The sequence below is a fragment of the Trachurus trachurus genome (assembly GCF_905171665.1).
Source record: "Trachurus trachurus genome assembly, chromosome: 2".
NCBI classification, from domain to species: domain Eukaryota; kingdom Metazoa; phylum Chordata; class Actinopteri; order Carangiformes; family Carangidae; genus Trachurus; species Trachurus trachurus.
This window is the reverse complement of record NC_139914.1, coordinates 2,571,442-2,589,715: the sequence shown is the minus strand read 5'-3', so window position 1 is coordinate 2,589,715 and position 18,274 is coordinate 2,571,442. Positions and strand designations below refer to the sequence as shown.

Here is an 18,274-nt window from a genome sequence, read left to right as displayed (position 1 = left end):
ATTGACACAAAAACAGGCAGGAGGCAGAAAAGAAGTGCACTTTTATTGAGAAAACCGTGTGGTGCAGTGCCGCTGTTTCGCCGCCAGAGGGCAGCATACAGAGTAAAGACAGACACAATATAGCATGGCTGTACTTCCGGAACTCTTTCAAAATAAAATCAAAATGACGACCGCGGCGGGATGTGGCTTTACCTCAACTTTGTCCAGTGAAATGAGTGATTTGTAGCCGTGGTGGCGGTGCTGGGGGGTCCCGGGGGGTACAGCTGTCCGAGCAAGAGAGCCAGAAGTTGGATTGGTCCCGGGGAGCGCAGCTGTCCGAGGATGAGACCCGGGAGTTGGAGCTGCTAACGGGCTACGTTGCTATCGGTTGATATCCGCTGAAATGTGAGAACGTTACGACCGTATCACATTCTTCAAGGGTTAAATAAATAAAGCGTCTACTTCTGAAGCTGTTCCTCGTCTAAAACACCCTGTGAAAGGTCACAGTACTTATTGTTACCTGACCGTAAAGTTAGGGTGCCCGAAGTTATTTTTTATTTAGAAAGCGAGTGGCGACTTCCGCTTGTGGCCTTATGTAACTTCTCTAGCTTGACGCTACGGTGCGATGCAGTTCCCCATTGTGACCAGCAGAGGGCAGCAGACACAACGTGTTTCAATGGGTTGGATGAATTGTATTTTTAAGTCCCTGAATTCTTGATCCTTTTTTTTAATGTATCAACAGACATTTAATTTTATGATTATTTTTGTTTAATCTCTTCAATAAATCTTTATTGACAATAATAATTTCAGTACAAAGGCAGTTATTAATGTAGGTTCAAACTGACAGCTGCAGGGAGGAAGGATACTACTACGAATATGAACAAATAACTGCATTAATCCCCAAATCATGTACGTATATCAATATATATAATACTGTACACTGCTATATATCACTCTAGATGATTATTAATACTGGATATTGTATTTAGGAACGTGTTGGAGTCAGGGATGAGCAGTGGTCCAGGTAGTGTCGAGGTGATGTCATCAGCTGCCATACATCACAGCAAGGGTCAGTGGGATCCTCAACGCAATGAGTTTGTGTTTGAAACAATGCCACAAACACAGAGGGTCCAGTTCATCTTATTTATTGTTTCGCTGGTTAATTCTGATGAAAAGGAAAAGGAAAGAACACCAAAGATTAGTCCACACAACGCAAATATTCAGATAAGTTAACAACTATTCAAAGTGTACTTACTCTTGGTAAACATAACTCAAACTTAATAAAGAGTAGAAGGTAGCAACAATATTCTTCAATTAACTATAACATAAACAAAGAGTGTGTGGAACTTAAATGAATAACTCACATCAACTCCGCAGCTCAACAATCATGGGGTGAGGGAGGATGAGGACTCTGCAGCCAGCTGCTTTGTTCTCCAGAGCAGAAAGGGCCACAGCTGAGCTACCTGCCTACATCAACTTCTGAGCTCCGCCCTCAGTGATGTGAGGGGAAGGAGGAGGGATGGAAGGAGCTGAGGTGGAAGGAGGTGGGGATTTTCTACACACTACGTACATTAGTGTTAAGACATGACTGACCTCAATGAGATTCAATCACAGCCCGTATGGAGCCGTATTTCACTCTTGTATTTCCAGGTGCAATTAGAGGACTTTTATTTTATTCCATAATAGCAATGAAAGCCAATTGTTTCCAGCTTCAGGTGGTGTCTCACAAACACCTCTGAGGTGGAAGAAGCTTTATTGGGAAGACAATGACGCCATCTTGGATTCCAACACAGGCTGAGTTATCAAAGAGACATTAGTCAGAACTTCACCAGTGGACAGACAGCAGGCTCTGTGGGTGTTTATGGGATTTATTGACCATAACAAAGACAAAATCAAGAATTTTAAAATGATATTTACAGATGCAGGGCTCATTCACCACAAAATAATCAAGTTAAACAGGAAAATTATACTAATATTATTAATTTGGCCGATTTCATAACACATAACAGAATAGCTGCAGTCCCTGTTAAAATCCTGAGTCCATATCAAAAAACAAAAAACAAAAAAATTTCAAGACAAAACCTGAGCTTTTGTTTACATCAGTACATAAATGTCAAATGATCAGTCACAGAGCCATACTCAGGAACAAATAAGTCAAAATGTTTGAGGAGATTAACAACGCACCACATAAAGACCCTGTCCCTCTAATAAACGTTACATGTACCAAATCTCCATAATGATAAAATACATAAAAAGTACCCAGTAAACAGTACACAATACGAGTACAGTACAGATTCAGACTGAATTCACATGGTCATGTTGAACAGTCTGACAGCAGAGGAGATAAAAGACTCAGACCAACGTTTACTCTGACGAGCTGGCTGGGCACAACGAGGCCCTGAAGGCAACAGTGAGAATTCATTTGCTAAAATATACTAAAAAATACTGTGACTTCCTCACAACCTGCTGCTCCCACAGAGAAGATAAATCTCTGTGTTTCATCTTGGAGCAGGTTTTCACAACAGTTGGTTGGTTGTCACACACAGTGCCGAGGTATTTGAAGGAGCTGACCAGTGTTGACTTGATTTCAGTGACACCAACAGCTGCTGGTGATGGCAGGTTATGAGAAACTGACACATCTAAAACAATAAAAATAGAACTAATAAAAAGCTGTTGCTGCACATGTGCCTTGTATGTTCACTATAGGGTGATGAGGTAATGATCAACAGGTAACAGGTATTTGAATGAGGACACGTCTCTCTCCTGATCATCTCTTACAGTACTTGATTTAACATCTCAACTATAAATGTTTCTCATATTTACATATTCCTGACGTACTGGAACTGAATGTGGGTTTCTCCTGATTGGAACATTATTACTTCATTGAACACATTACAGTTCACAGGATACAAAAAGCCTGTTGTTCTCCCTAATGGTAAAAAGATAAAGAAGAATGAGGCCAGCCGACCTGGTGAGTCTGATCTGAGCTGCTGTGGTTGTGACACTGCAGTGACGTTTCCTCTGCTCATCATCAGACTCTGGTCAACACTGACACACAGATCAGAGATGACGACTGCTTCACCACACTTCAAACTGCCTGTGTCTCTGGAAGGCTGCTCTGTCCACGATGTTGTTGTTGAAGAGTCTAGAAGGAAAACACAGAGCAGAGAGTGAACGTCACTCACTGACACACAACAACAAGTTGTCGACTGAACAAACTCAGTGATGTGAACTCACCGCACAGACTCCATGGACGGGTTGATGGAGACCAGCTGCAGCAACTGGACTGTAGACGCATCAGTGATGTTGTTGTCACTCAAACTGGACACACACACACACACACACACACACACACACACATGAAGTTCATATTTAAATGTCCAGAAACATTTGTCCACATGAGACACTGACAGGAATCTTCAGATGCTATAAACTAGAATAATGTTTGGATGCAGGACTATATTTATATTTCTGGATCTTTCATTTCACGTTAACTCCTGTTAATGTTGTTTTAATAAATATTTGAAGCTGACACTACATCACAGTGTTGTCTCATGAACAGTGTGTCACTCACTCCAGGACTTGGACTTTGTGCAGATGTGTGGTGAGTGTGAGCAGCAGCTGGTCAGTGAGCCGACAGTGACTGAGGTCCAGCTCCTTCAGTCCTTCAGACCAGTCCAGCATCCGGCCCAGATCTGCACAGACCCTCTGATCCAGATCCGTGTGACTGAGGTCCAGCTCTCCACCCAGGGCTCCACTCAGGGACACCGCCCGTGTCCTCGTGTCCCACTCAGAGATCTCAGGAACCAGGGACAGCAGGCGGAGGACGACAGCTTTACTGGCTCTGCAACACAAGCAACAGAGACAGACTGTCATGGTGCATGGACATGAAAGAGAAGCAGCTTCCTCTCTGGTTCAGCTCAGCGTGGGCTCTCTGACCTGAGGCGGACTTTGTGTAGGACAGGAAACAGCAGGTCCAGTCCGCTGTCGTCCACCTCACAGTCTCTCAGGTCCAGCTGAGCGTCCTGGCTGCTACGTCTCAGGACGGAGGAGACGGCCCAGCAGTCCTCAGCAGTCAGACACAGAGTCTCAGGCTGGTCCTGCTCTGACAGATCCACTGAGAGGGAACAGGACAGATCCAACCTGTGCTGAGTGGCTCTCAGCAGCCGTGATGCTGCCTCCTGCTGGTCGCCACCGGCAACACAGCAGTGGAGGAACCTCAGCAGCAGCTTCCTGTCAACACTGATACACACATCACTGTGTTAATGCATCTACAGGGAAATACCACAGACTGATGATGGGATGGAGCTCGTCTGTTTGTCTGACCTGAGCTGAGAAACTCTGTCCAGAGAGAAGAGGATGGACTCTGTCTCCTCTGCTGGTATGGAGGTCCACATCAGGTTCAGTTGAACTCTGTCACTGTGTCTGAGGGTGAAGAGCAGAGCAGCACAGTCCTCTGAGTCCAGCTCTGTGCAGGTCAGGTTGATCACATGATCAAGTATTCTTGGTAAACTGAGTAAACTCTGTCTGGACTGAGTTTCATAGATGTGTCTGATGGAGGTCAACACGAAGCTGGGAGTGGACCTGGAAACACCACAACAGGGTTTAGATGTAGAGAAACAGCTGATGAAACAACAACAAGAACAGACATGACACAGAGGATCAACTGTTTGTGTCTGGTCAGAGGTCAAATCAAACATCAATAAACTGATCACCGTTTAACTATGATCCTGTCCAGGAAGGGAAGCAGCTGAGTGAAGTTCTCCTGTAAGAAGTGGTGTTTCCTCAGGTCCACAGTGAAGGTCTGAGCTGGTGAATGCTGCAGCAGATAGTGAAGAAGATCCCAGTCCAGACAGAAGGAGCTCAGGTCTCCACCAGTCTTAGTCAAGGTGGACAACGTCAAGTCCTGGTCCTGGACTTCATGGAGGAAGATCAGGAGCTGCTGGAGACTCTCTGCACTCAGTCTGTAGGTTCAACAAATACAACTAGTGAATACACAGTGTGTTACCACAGCAACTAGAGTGAATCTGTGAGACTTAGGAAAGACATTTACTTGACTGGTAGAGGACGGTGGTGAAGCAGCAGTTTAACCAGACACCGAGCAGAGACACAGAACTCAGTCAGGTCCAAACGTCTGACGTCCCAGTGTCTCAGCAGAGACGCCACGCCACCGACCACCTGCTGCACTTTTCTTTCTGACGGCTGGACTTCCTCAGAGACAAGAGACAGCTCCTCCAGAGACACCGGACAGACCAAGCTCCGTCTTCTTACACATCGACACAGCAGCAAGGCCACGTGATTGGACAGCCTGAGAGTCAAGAGACAGGACAGAGCAGCTGTCACATCAATAACACATCTTCAAAGAGGACACGATGGCGTCATAGCAACAAGAGACAGTGATTATACCTCAGACTGTGCAGTCGGGTGGTGGATCTAAAGAGGAGGGAGACTCCTCTGACAGACACTTTACTGGGAGTCAGGGTGAGATCCACTTTAGAGGAACAACATCTCAGAACCGTCCCCACAGTCCTGCAGGTCTTCCTGTCTAACTCTCCTGTTAAGAGCAGGGTGAAGTCCAGGAGCTGCAGCAGAGAGACCAGCTGCTCCACATCCTCTCTGGACCGGACACAGATGGATGAACACACACTCTGGAAGAACTGAGGATCACAGCTGAAACACAACAGAACAGATCAACTGTGAACACACATCTACAGCACAATAACAGACTCACTGCACTACAATGTCATTCTTAACTAAATGTCTTACCATCTGTACATTTGCTGTTGGCTGTGAATAACATTACATTGTCAAATAGTCACTCATCAACTTTAACTACACTGTTAGTTTGTAAGAAATAGCTTTTAAAGGTCACTAAGGATCAGCTGGGTTGAAGAATCTTCATAGTGTTTTGTCTGGTTTACCTGAGCTGTGAGATATAAGGCAGACACTGCAGAAAACTCCTCACTTCACTCTCTTCACCTGACCAGCCTGTCAGCTCCACTGGTTTCTTCTCTGGTTGGAGTTTCAGCACTTCCAGGAGGATGGAGGTCTTTCTCTCTGAGAGGTTTATGATCCAGACTGAAGGAGTTGACTGGAAAACTGAGTGTAATGCTGGAAGGACTCTCAGACCTGTTTTAGTCTCATGGTCCTTCACATGGGAGAAGAGATCCAGCAGGAAGTTACTCTGATATTTTGTATAATCATCACCCATGTATCTGTCCCTCAGAGGGAATGATCTGTATCTGCACACTGATGTTAACGTCTCCAGTATCTTCTCTCCTGTCTGATGTTCTCTCTCTGCTGCTGCACAGATCAGATTCCCAAACAACTTGACTTCATCAGAGACGTAAAACTCAGGCAAACTGGAGGAGAAGAAAACATTGAATGAAGACGTCAGTATCAGAAACAGAGACACACAACACTGACATACAGGGAGTGGAGCTGCTAAAAGTCACTAAACAGCTGCTAATGAGCAAAACACAGTCACATCAATCAGCCTGAAACTCAACTAACAACCACTTTGACTGACCAACTTCACTACATGTTGAAGGAACCAGGAATGTCAGACAACAGTGGTGGATCCTCCAATCACTGATCAATCAATTAGCTCCAAAGCCTGAAATACTGGACCTCCATTTAGAACATCCATCATTCTGTTCAACTCTTTACAGATCAATAAAGTTGTAGTGAAGCATCATCAGGATTCACACTGGTTTACTGTCACTTCATCATGATGATTCATTTTCATGTGTTCCTGTTTAAACATCCTGTGTGAACAACAAACATGGAGCTTGGTGAAGTGAACATGTATCAGCTCAGAGGAGAGGAGCTGGACTCTGGAGCTGTGTCTCCTTTCTGCCCTGAGGAACTCTGGGTAATGTAGTCATCACTACACTGTAGTGGCTGGAGTCACAATGTTCCCTCAGTAAAACTACACAGCATGATGTGATGTTCATGTGGACTGGTCAGTTCAACACTTCACCTTCAAACTAACAGTGAGCTGGTGGAGATGAAGAACACAGCTCCACTAATGGAAACTCAAGTCATGTTTAGTACAGAACATTTACCTGAGCTGTGAGATATGAGGCAGCCACTGCAGAAAACTCCTCACTTCACTCTCTTCACCTGACCAGCCTGTCAGCTCCACTGGTTTCTTCTCTGGTTGAAGTTTCAGCACTTCCAGGAGGATGGAGGTCTTTCTCTCTGAGAGGTTTATGGTCCAGACTGAAGGAGCTGACTGGAGAACTGAGTGTAATGCTGGAAGGACTCTCAGACCTGTTTTAGTCTCATGGTCCTTCACATGGGAGAAAAGATCCAGCAGGAAACCACACTGATGTTCTGTATCTTTATCATTCATGTTTCTGTCACTCAGAAGGAATCCTCTGTATCTGTACACAGATGTTAACGTCTCCAGTATCTTCTCTCCTGTCTGATGTTCTCTCTCTGCTGCTGCACAGGTCAGATTCACAAACAACTCGACTCCATCAGAGACTTCAAACTCAGGTAAACTGGAAGAGAAGAAAACATTGAATGAAGACGTCAGTATCAGAAACAGAGACACACAACACTGACATACAGGGAGTGGAGCTGCTAAAAGTCACTAAACAGCTGCTAATGAGCAAAACACAGTCACATCAATCAGCCTGAAACTCAACTAACAACCACTTTGACTGACCAACTTCACTACATGTTGAAGGAACCAGGAATGTCAGACAACAGTGGTGGATCCTCCAATCACTGATCAATCAATTAGCTCCAAAGCCTGAAATACTGGACCTCCATTTAGAACATCCATCATTCTGTTCAACTCTTTACAGATCAATAAAGTTGTAGTGAAGCATCATCAGGATTCACACTGGTTTACTGTCACTTTGTCATGATCTGTTGTTTAATTTTTTTCACACTTTATTTATTGGTTTTCACAATTGAAAATGTATCAGCATATATACAGAAATGCAAGAACAGATCCCTCGCTCCCACCCCCACCCCCCACCCTAGGGGACAAGCAAAAAAAAAAAAGTAAATTAGGTAAAGTATATCAGTGGACACTGTATCCTCGACAAGACAAAAAACAAAGACAAAACATACGGTGTGTGTGAGAGAGCAAACATGTGATTTTCAGTAACAGTAGAAAAAAACAATATATAGATGACATATAAGACAAAATCTCATGTTTGTTCCAGCAGATATGTAATAAAAGGTTGCCATATCCTGTTGAAGTTCTCATTAGGACGTCGTAGAGCTAGTCTAATCTTTTCTAGCTTCAGGAGTTGTAATGTATCTCTAACCCAGTGTTTGTAGGAGGGCGGTGCTGCCTGTATCCAGTTCAGTAAAATGAGTCTCCTCGCTAAGAGGGTGACAAAAGCAATGCGATCAGATTGAGTCCTAGGAAGATGATCGTCCTCACATTGAATACCAAATATGGCCGTAAGAGGATTTGGGTTTATTGGTCTGTTAAGAATCTTTGATAGGGCATCAAGTATAGATGACCAGTAACCCGAGAGCCTCGGACAAAACCAGAATGTATGGGCTAATGTTGCAGGTGAAAATTTGCATCTATTACACGAATTATCCATTGCTGGGTACATCTTTGCGATCCTGGCTTTGGACAAGTGCAATCTATGTGCTACTTTAAATTGAAGTAGGCTATGTCTGGCACAAATTGATGACGAGTGTATTCTAGAAAATATGTCTGACCATTCAGTATCTGTAATTTGTAACTTCAGATCGGCTTGTCATGCTTCTCTCAATGCATCCAGAGATGCTAACTGTAAAGATGAGAGTTTCATATATATATAGTGGATAATGCCTTTGTTAGATGGGATCTGTTGTTTAATTTGAATAAAGCAAAACAATAATAAACAAATAAATAAAGTTCAATCTTCTCATAGATTAATTATGTTACCTGAGCTGTGAGATATAAGGCAGACACTGCAGAAAACTCCTCACTTCATTCTCTTCACCTGACCAGTATGTCAGCTCCACTGGTTTCTTCTCTGGTTGGAGTTTCAACACTTCCAGGAGGATGGAGGTCTTTCTCTCTGAGAGGTTTATGATCCAGACTGAAGGAGCTAACTGGAGAACTGACTGGAGAACTGACTGGAGAACTGAGTGTAATGCTGGAAGGACTCTCAGACCTGTTTTAGTCTCATAATCCTTCACATGGGAGAAAAGATCCAGCAGGAAACCACTCTGATGTGTTGCGTAACCATTATTTATGTATCTATCACTCAGAGGGAATGATCTGTATCTGCACACTGATGTTAACGTCTCCAGTATCTTCTCTCCTGTCTGATGTTCTCTCTCTGCTGCTGCACAGATCACATTCACAAACAACTTGACTCTATCAGAGACTTTAAAGCTGTGAAAGAAACTGGAAGAGAAGAAAACATTGAATGAAGACGTCAGTATCAGAAACAGAGACACACAACACTGACATACAGGGAGTGGAGCTGCTAAAAGTCACTAAACAGCTGCTAATGAGCAAAACACAGTCACATCAATCAGCCTGAAACTCAACTAACAACCACTTTGACTGACCAACTTCACTACATGTTGAAGGAACCAGGAATGTCAGACAACAGTGGTGGATCCTCCAATCACTGATCAATCAATTAGCTCCAAAGCCTGAAATACTGGACCTCCATTTAGAACATCCATCATTCTGTTCAACTCTTTACAGATCAATAAAGTTGTAGTGAAACATCATCAGGATTCACACTGGTTTACTGTCACTTCATCATGATGATTCATTTTCATGTGTTCCTGTTTAAACATCCTGTGAACAACAAACATGGAGCTTGGTGAAGTGAACATGTATCAGCTCAGAGGAGAGGAGCTGGACTCTGGAGCTGTGTCTCCTTTCTGCCCTGAGGAACTCTGGGTAATGTAGTCATCACTACACTGTAGTGGCTGGAGTCACAATGTTCCCTCAGTAAAACTACACAGCATGATGTCATGTTCATGTGGACTGGTCAGTTCAACACTTCACCTTCAAACTAACAGTGAGCTGGTGGAGATGAAGAACACAGCTCCACTAATGGAAACTCAAGTCATGTTTAGTACAGTACATTTACCTGAGCTGTGAGATATAAGGCAGACACTGCACAAAACTCATCACTTCACTCTCTTCACCTGACCAGCCTGTCAGCTCCACTGGTTTCTTCTCTGGTTGGAGTTTCAGCACTTCCAGGTGGATGGAGGTCTTTCTCTCTGAGAGGTTTATGATCCAGACTGAAGGAACTGACTGGAGAACTGAGTGTAATGCTGGAAGGAGTCTCAGACCTGTTTTAGTCTCATAGTCCTTCACATGGGAGAAAAGATCCAGCAGGAAATCACACTGATATTTCATATTTTTATCATTCATGTCTCTGTCCCTCAGAGGGAATGATCTGTATCTGCACACTGATGATAACGTCTCCAGTATCTTCTCTCCTGTCTGATGTTCTCTCTCTGCTGCTGCACAGATCAGATTCATAAACAACTTGACTCCATCAGAGACGTGAAACTTTTCAGGCAAACTGGAAGAGAAGAAAACATTGAATGAAGACGTCAGTATCAGAAACAGAGACACACAACACTGACATACAGGGAGTGGAGCTGCTAAAAGTCACTAAACAGCTGCTAATGAGCAAAACACAGTCACATCAATCAGCCTGAAACTCAACTAACAACCACTTTGACTGACCAACTTCACTACATGTTGAAGGAACCAGGAATGTCAGACAACAGTGGTGGATCCTCCAATCACTGATCAATCAATTAGCTCCAAAGTCTGAAATACTGGACCTCCATTTAGAACATCCATCATTCTGTTCAACTCTTTACAGATCAATAAAGTTGTAGTGCTGTAAAAACAACGATGTTTGTGTTATTTTTGATCTGGAAAGTTGCATGCTTCTATAGGCTACTGTAGGATGAACAGTAGGCAATCTATATTAAAAAAAAAAAACTGTGTTCACAGCACTTCAAAACTCACATCACTATATCTTCCTCTGAAAGCCTATTTATGTAATGTCTGTTGTCATTCCATCAGCTAACCTATTCTTATATATATATTTATTATCAATTTAGTTTAGGAGGGAGGTGTGTGTTGTTAAGGCAGCTGCCTAACTATAATGCAATGGGGAAAACACTGCTGATTTTAATGACTTTGTGTTGTGAGCAGTTCAGTGGCCGATGAAAACGTATTTTGGCCAGTAACATTTTTGACCTAGCTGCCATTGGCAGGTAGGTCAAAAATTTAATTTTATACCCTGTTCCACAGTAAACAAGCCCGGTAACTGAAGGCTCTCCCTCCCTGTCTGCTTTTAGTACTGCTGTTTAGTACAGTACATTTACCTGAGCTGTGAGATATAAGGCAGACACTGCAGAAAACTCCTCACTTCACTCTCTTCACCTGACCAGCCTGTCAGCTCCACTGGTTTCTTCTCTGGTTGGAGTTTCAGCACTTCCAGGAGGATGGAGGTCTTTCTCTCTGAGAGGTTTATGATCCAGACTGAAGGAGCTAACTGGAGAACTGAGTGTAATGCTGGAAGGACTCTCAGACCTGTTTTAGTCTCATGGTCCTTCACATGGGAGAAAAGATCCAGCAGCAAATAACACTGACGTGCTGTATCTTTATCATCATTCATGTGTCTGTTATTAAGAGGGAATATTATATCACTGCACACTGATGATACCGTCTCCAGTATCTTCTCTCCTGTCTGATGTTCTCTCTCTGCTGCTGCACAGAACACATTCACAAACAACTTGACTCCACCAGACACGTTAAACCTGTGAGAGAAACTGGAAGAGAAGAAAACATTGAATGAAGACGTCAGTATCAGAAACAGAGACACACAACACTGACATACAGGGAGTGGAGCTGCTAAAAGTCACTAAACAGCTGCTAATGAGCAAAACACAGTCACATCAATCAGCCTGAAACTCAACTAACAACCACTTTGACTGACCAACTTCACTACATGTTGAAGGAACCAGGAATGTCAGACAACAGTGGTGGATCCTCCAATCACTGATCAATCAATTAGCTCCAAAGCCTGAAATACTGGACCTCCATTTATAACATCCATCATTCTGTTCAACTCTTTACAGATCAATAAAGTTGTAGTGAAACATCATCAGGATTCACACTGGTTTACTGTCACTTCATCATGATGATTCATTTTCATCTGTTCCTGTTTAAAGCAGAAGTAAGTGGAATATTTGTGTTAATATAAGTCTTAAATAGTTCTATCTTCCGACAGCAATCACTTCTATAGAGTGTTTGGTCTGAAACACGGGTCTGTCAGTCACTCTGCTCTGCTGTAAGCCGAGGAGAAAACTTTCCTTGTATCCTACAACCTTTATCCAATGAGGAGAGAGAACGGCATAAAGGGGCGGTCCTCTCCGTGTGTGCAGCCATGGGATGCGTGTGAATGTGGTGACGTAGGGACGAGGGCGGGGCCTGCTAACTCCATCTGCTGACAGAAAGTTAGCCAAAACGACCGGATCGCTTACTTCTGCTTTAAGGTGAGACATTACAGGTGAATAGGGTAAAATATATATATATTATTAGTTTATCACTTACATTAAGACAATTACTTTTTATATTACAAGTTTGTGAGTTGGTGTAGATAAAGAACACAGCTCCACTAATGGAAACTCAAGTCATGTTTAGTACAGTGCATTTACCTGAGCTGTGAGATATAAGGCAGACACTGCAGCAAACTCCTCACTTCACTCTCTTCATCTGACCAGCCTGTCAGCTTCACTGGTTTCTTCTCTGGTTGGAGTTTCAGCACTTCCAGGAGGATGGAGGTCTTTCTCTCTGAGAGGTTTATGGTCCAGACTGAAGGAGCTGACTGGAGAACTGAGAGTAATGCTGGAAGGAGTCTCAGACCTGTTTTAGTCTCATGGTCCTTCACATGGGAGAAAAGATCCAGCAGGAAACTACACTGATCTGAGGACTGAGGCACAAAACTAAAACCACAAGCACAAGAAAATAGAAAAAACAAATACATAAATGAGATGTATGTATGTTTTTAAACAAATAAATCAAACATGATTGTATGTACACAAATACAACGTTAACACAATTCTTAAATAGATATGAAGTGAATCTGTAATTTATCCTACATATGGAGGCTCACCTCAGATCTCTCTGGTTCTACAAAGTCTAAATGTTGACTTCATTATTGTCATGAATATTATGAGTCACTCTGTCACACCTGATCACTGTGACGCCCTGTGACGGCTCCAAACCTTTAACATGTGTTTTGAGTACAGAGCTCGACAATCAAAATGTTTATGAGTCATTAGTAATTCACTGCGTCATGATGTTTTATAGACTTCATGAAAAAATATTGAACAGATCAATCAAGAACATAATTCATCTTTTCTTTCAGCATAAGAGCAGATTATGATGATTCTGATTGTTTTTGTAATGGGTCTGACGGTGATTTTGCAAGTTTAGATGTCAAGTAAATGAACTGTGTCATCGTAACTAAAATTCAAGTGGACTTTCATTTATCCATCACGGCAAATTAAGTGCATCAATTATGTTTCCTGTTGAAATGCCTCAGTGGGTTAAAGAATTGGCTTAATCGCCTCTAAAAGCAGAATGTGTCACATTTTCTTGTTTTTTTTTTAAAGTATATTTTTGGGGGCTTTTTCACCTTCAATGGATAGGACAGTTGAGAGAGAGACAGGAAACGGGAGGCAGAGAGGGGGGGAATGACACATAGGACAGGGCCGCTCGGTGCAGGACTCAAACCGGGGTCGCCTGCAGCGAGGACCACAGCCTCAACACATGGGGCGGGTGCTCCACCACCCGAGCCAAATACCGCCCCAATGTGTCACATTTTCAAATTGTAAATGGATGGTCAACCCAAAGATGTTTTCATTTGAACACTGATGTTTTCACTCAATGATAAAAATGAAGATTTTTTTAAACATCATTACACAGAGACAAAGACCTCCTACCTGAGAGTCCTGATGTAGGGCAAAGCCTCTGAGAGGAACGGACACAGACTGTCACAGACAGGATCTGGGTTCTCCCAGTAGAAGCAGACATCAACCTTTGTCTCAGCCTTCTGCAGGACGTTTACAGCTCTTTGAAACAGCTGTGTTTTACCCTCAACTGGAAGGTGCAGCTGATTCCCAGCAGGGACAGGTAAGATGACATGGTCCAACTGCCCTTCACTGAGAAGGATCAGTTTCCATAGCAACAGGTCACACCTACAATTAGAGCAAATATCAAGGACACACTGTAAGAGCAAAGTACAACATTAAAACAGTAACGGATGTCCTGTCCACTTTTATACTTTCTATAAAGTAGAAATGTAGAGACCTGAGCAGCTGTTGGACACTCAGAGCTCAGCTCATGCTCACCCGTACCATTGGACATTTTGAAGGCATCCATACAGTCGTCTCAGTCCTGGTTCTGATATCACAGCGTCTTCCAGGTCCAGCTGTATTTTCCTCTCCTTGGACTGAGTGACCACATAGGCCACAGCACAGCAGGAGTCCGGGTCCAGACTCTGTTCACTGAGGTTCAGGCAGCAGTCCAGTTTGTCCAGAAGGTAGATGCATGCTTCAGGACACTGGGACTCATACAAGCACTGACATAAGAACAGATCCACATCAGACTCGTCTGGCTCACACAGACTTGGATGAAATGTGTTAATCATCTCCTTAAAGAACCAGTCAGACGTATTCTTGAGCTCCTCAGCTGGAATCAGACACTCCATCAACCTCGGTTCCTTCTTGTTCAACAACCTGCACATGAAGGGGATCAGATACTTCATGTGTTTCTTCTCTTTGGTCAGACATTGCTGAAGAACTTCCCTGATTCCACCTGGCTGCTTGAAAAGCCACAGTGCAGCAAAAAACTCCTGCATGGTGTAATGGAGAAATGCATATGTGTTTTCTGTCTGAGTGGGACAGACTGTGATAACAAGTTGTCTCAGGAAGGAGCGAACACAGCTGTCTGTGAAGGAAACATCTGTCAAGTTCACAGTTCTTCCTTCAGTTGCATGAAAAGCAGCCTCAGCCAGAGACAGGATTTCACTCCCTGTCTTTCTGATGTGGACATCCAGATCCTTGGTTTTTATTGGTTTGTTGCTGTTCTTCTGAAGACAAAAACGAACAATGTTGATGTATATTTCAGTCACAGTGCAGGACTGTGGAGAGTCTTGTGATGAACAGCAGGCAGACACCATCAGTGCATACATTGGGACGTGACAGAGAGAGAACAGCTCCAAGTTGTCCAAGACCTTCTTGTGTTCTTCACCCAGTGTTGAGGTTAAGTATGTTTTAATGGACTGCTCACTGAAGCCTTTCACTTCCACTCTGAGAAAGTCTTCAGAAAACAGCTCTTCATCTTCATCATCTGGTCTGCATGTTACTATGATCTTTGCTTCAGGTAGTAGGTCTTTTTGTACAAGTCTCTTCACCACAGATGAAGACAGATCTGTGACTCCATCAAAAATGATTGTCACATTGTCGGAGTTCTTCTTTATATCATGTAAAACCTCTTCTTTGTCCTCGTCTGGTTCACTGAACAAGGAGAAAAGAAGTTCCTCCAGGCTCACAGCCTTCATGAAGTCAGGTGTTTCTCTCATGTCAAAGTAAAACATGTAGTCCAACTCCTTATTATCTCTTTCTGCCCAGAGTTTCAACATTTCCTGTGTGACGGCCGTCTTCCCAATCCCTGCCTTACCAACCAAGAGGATGTTTTTACCTTTTTTCAGAAGTTCACTGGGGGAGATTTCTGCTTTCTTCTCAGGGATGTATGTCCTCATCTTTTTATGGCGGCTCATCTTACTTTTCTTGCCCTTCAGTTTCTTTATTTTAGATGAAGAAACATTTTCTTCTGTGTCTAATACAAGTGGCGTGTAAGACAGATCAGGCTTGTTGCTTCCTGCAAAGAGATTTTTGTTTGCCGTCCAAAACTTATTTGATATTCTTTGTGCTTTTGACTTCAGCTTCTTCTGATATCTGGGGCACGGCCTGGGATCTAAGACAACAGCACATAAAGAAATGTACTGTGAGTTTGTTACTTTGTTTTTTACACACTCCTGATTAACAGTGGATGAATATGCACATAGATAGATAAAAGTGAATCAAACACGTGAGTACAACAGTGATAAATAATGAAATGTTAATTAGAACTCATAATCATCATACCTTGTGAATAGTTGCATGTAGTGTCTGGATCTTCATGAAAAGAAAAGCAGCTGATCCAGTGGTCCAGGTCAAATGTCTCGTCCTCAGGAGGACCTCCACTCTTTCTCTCTGATGGGATGGATGGTCTTTCTACGGTCCACTTCCTCATCGAGTCAATAATTTTCAGTAACTCGTAACAAGCTTCTTCTCCCTTCTTTATGACTTTGTTCAGTATTTCTCTGTTTTTTTTAATGTAAGTCTTCTCTGCCTTTATGTCGCAGACCTCTTCATCACCAAAAACCTTTAGCTCATGCAATTTATCTAAAATGACTTCAGGATACTTAAGTGCTCTCACAAGTTGGGGTACGGCCTGGCTGATGTACTCTACGGCACTCTGTGATGCACAAGCCATGTTGTGACTTCAATGATCTGGAAGACAAAATGTTAGAAATAAAATGTTCATTACAATAATCTTTAGTAGTAGTAGTAGTAGTTGAAATCATTTACAGAAACATAAACCTTTTTGCAGGACCGCCTAAACACTACACAAAGTAATTCAACATAGTAGTCTTACTTTAGTAGGAGCATTTCAATGCAATTCAACATGATTATAGATGTTATAAATTGAATTTGGTATAATTTATTTAATTACAGAAAGCATAATAAAATATCAAATGTATTTATTTCAACTTTATTTTATACATTTGTAACGTTACATCACTAGAGAAAATCTGTTGTTGCATAAGGTGCTACTGCGCAACCTAGCTAGCTACCTACCACCTCCTATCTTTACTACAACATACTTATTTACTCTGGCTTAAGTATATATATATATATATAATACTTAGTAAATACAGAATAACTCATTCGTCAAAAAAAAATTCTATAGGTCGTCAAAAATAAAAAACAAAAATTTAAAAACCGTCCTCTATCAAATGAACACAAGCTAACTTCATAACGGTTAACGTTACACTTGAGCTGCCATATCTTCTGTGGCTAAGGCTTGTGTTACGTAGGCTACATACTGGTAGAGTGCCTAGAGAGAGACACTTGATCATGTGATCTCTCTATAGGCACTCTACATACTGGTTACTGTCAGTGCCCGATCCGTACCCGGAACAAGATCCACTGCGCATGCGCCGTTTTACGGCATTAGCTTCAAAGCTATGCTAACTGATAGCCTAGCAGTAGAGTAGCTAAAAGTCCGCTGTAGCGTTGTTAAAACGTCACTTTATTAATTTTAAATATTTTTTCATGCGAGAAAGTCACAGTTTATAGTCCTAATCTGTGGTCAGTTTATCCAACTGACGTCTGTTTGGAAGTTTGCTCCGAGGTTTTGGGAGAAGTCTACCTGGGAGCAGCTACCTGGGAGCCCTATGCCTGGGAGCAGCTCGCTGCTCGGCTCATCTCAGAGGCAGCAGCCGGCCGGCTGAGGGGATCGACCGGTCACCCAGACGTTGTCATGCCGGTGGAGAAAGCGAGCAGAATAATTTATGGTCTCATTGATTAGTTTGTGTAAATGAAAAGTGAAGCTTCAGGTGTGTGCTGGTCAGAGAGCAGCGCTGACTTGGCGCTGTCTGTATGTGCAGAAATCACCACATTTACATCAATAAATAAAGTTTTACAATTAACTGATCCGTCTACATTAAATTTAATTTAATCAGAAATAGAACAGAGGGGAATTTGTTGCGACGTGCTTGTGTTTTTCCTCAAAGAACGTCTCTGTTTTCATGCATATCCGCGGTGTCCCGCGGCGTCTGCCAGGGACTCTGAACGCTCACCGGGCAGATCTCTCAGAGCCAGTCTATTGACGAGCCTTGCCACTCTCCATTAGCCCCATTGTATCGAACTTGGTTGCAGTTCCACCAGAATTCCACTAGGAGTGCTCGCGGGCGAGTGCAGAATGAATGGGGCCCTATGGAGCTAGAAGGCTAAATTTGTCCCTTTCACCTGGTAATAGCAAAGTCCTTCTGGTAATAGTCAAAAAATCGCAAATATTGTTGTATTTTCTGCAAGATCAATATGGATTATAGGTTAAAAGTGAAATTGTTGAGAAGTTTTGTCCTTTCGATTTCCTACAGGTTGGGCTGTTGTTGCCCATAAAACGCTAGCATTCTGCTAATGAATGCTGATTGGTCAGTGACGG

General features: G+C 42.8%; 1 protein-coding gene across 1 annotated transcript; it reads right to left on the bottom strand.

The window, feature by feature from the left end:
- Positions 1–2,673: 2,673 nt before the first annotated feature.
- Positions 2,674–16,403, bottom strand: LOC310997487 (uncharacterized protein). Its single transcript, XM_083987196.1, has 13 exons — positions 16,150–16,403; positions 14,359–15,979; positions 13,945–14,199; positions 12,655–12,942; positions 5,901–6,341; positions 5,386–5,649; positions 5,033–5,287; positions 4,695–4,943; positions 4,306–4,563; positions 3,919–4,221; positions 3,554–3,823; positions 3,217–3,300; positions 2,674–3,124 (listed from the first exon to the last, which is right to left on the bottom strand). The coding sequence occupies exons 1-13, from the start codon at positions 16,295–16,297 to the stop codon at positions 3,058–3,060; spliced, it is 4,503 nt and encodes a 1,500-aa protein (XP_083843322.1). The 5' UTR covers positions 16,298–16,403; the 3' UTR covers positions 2,674–3,057.
- Positions 16,404–18,274: the final 1,871 nt, after the last annotated feature.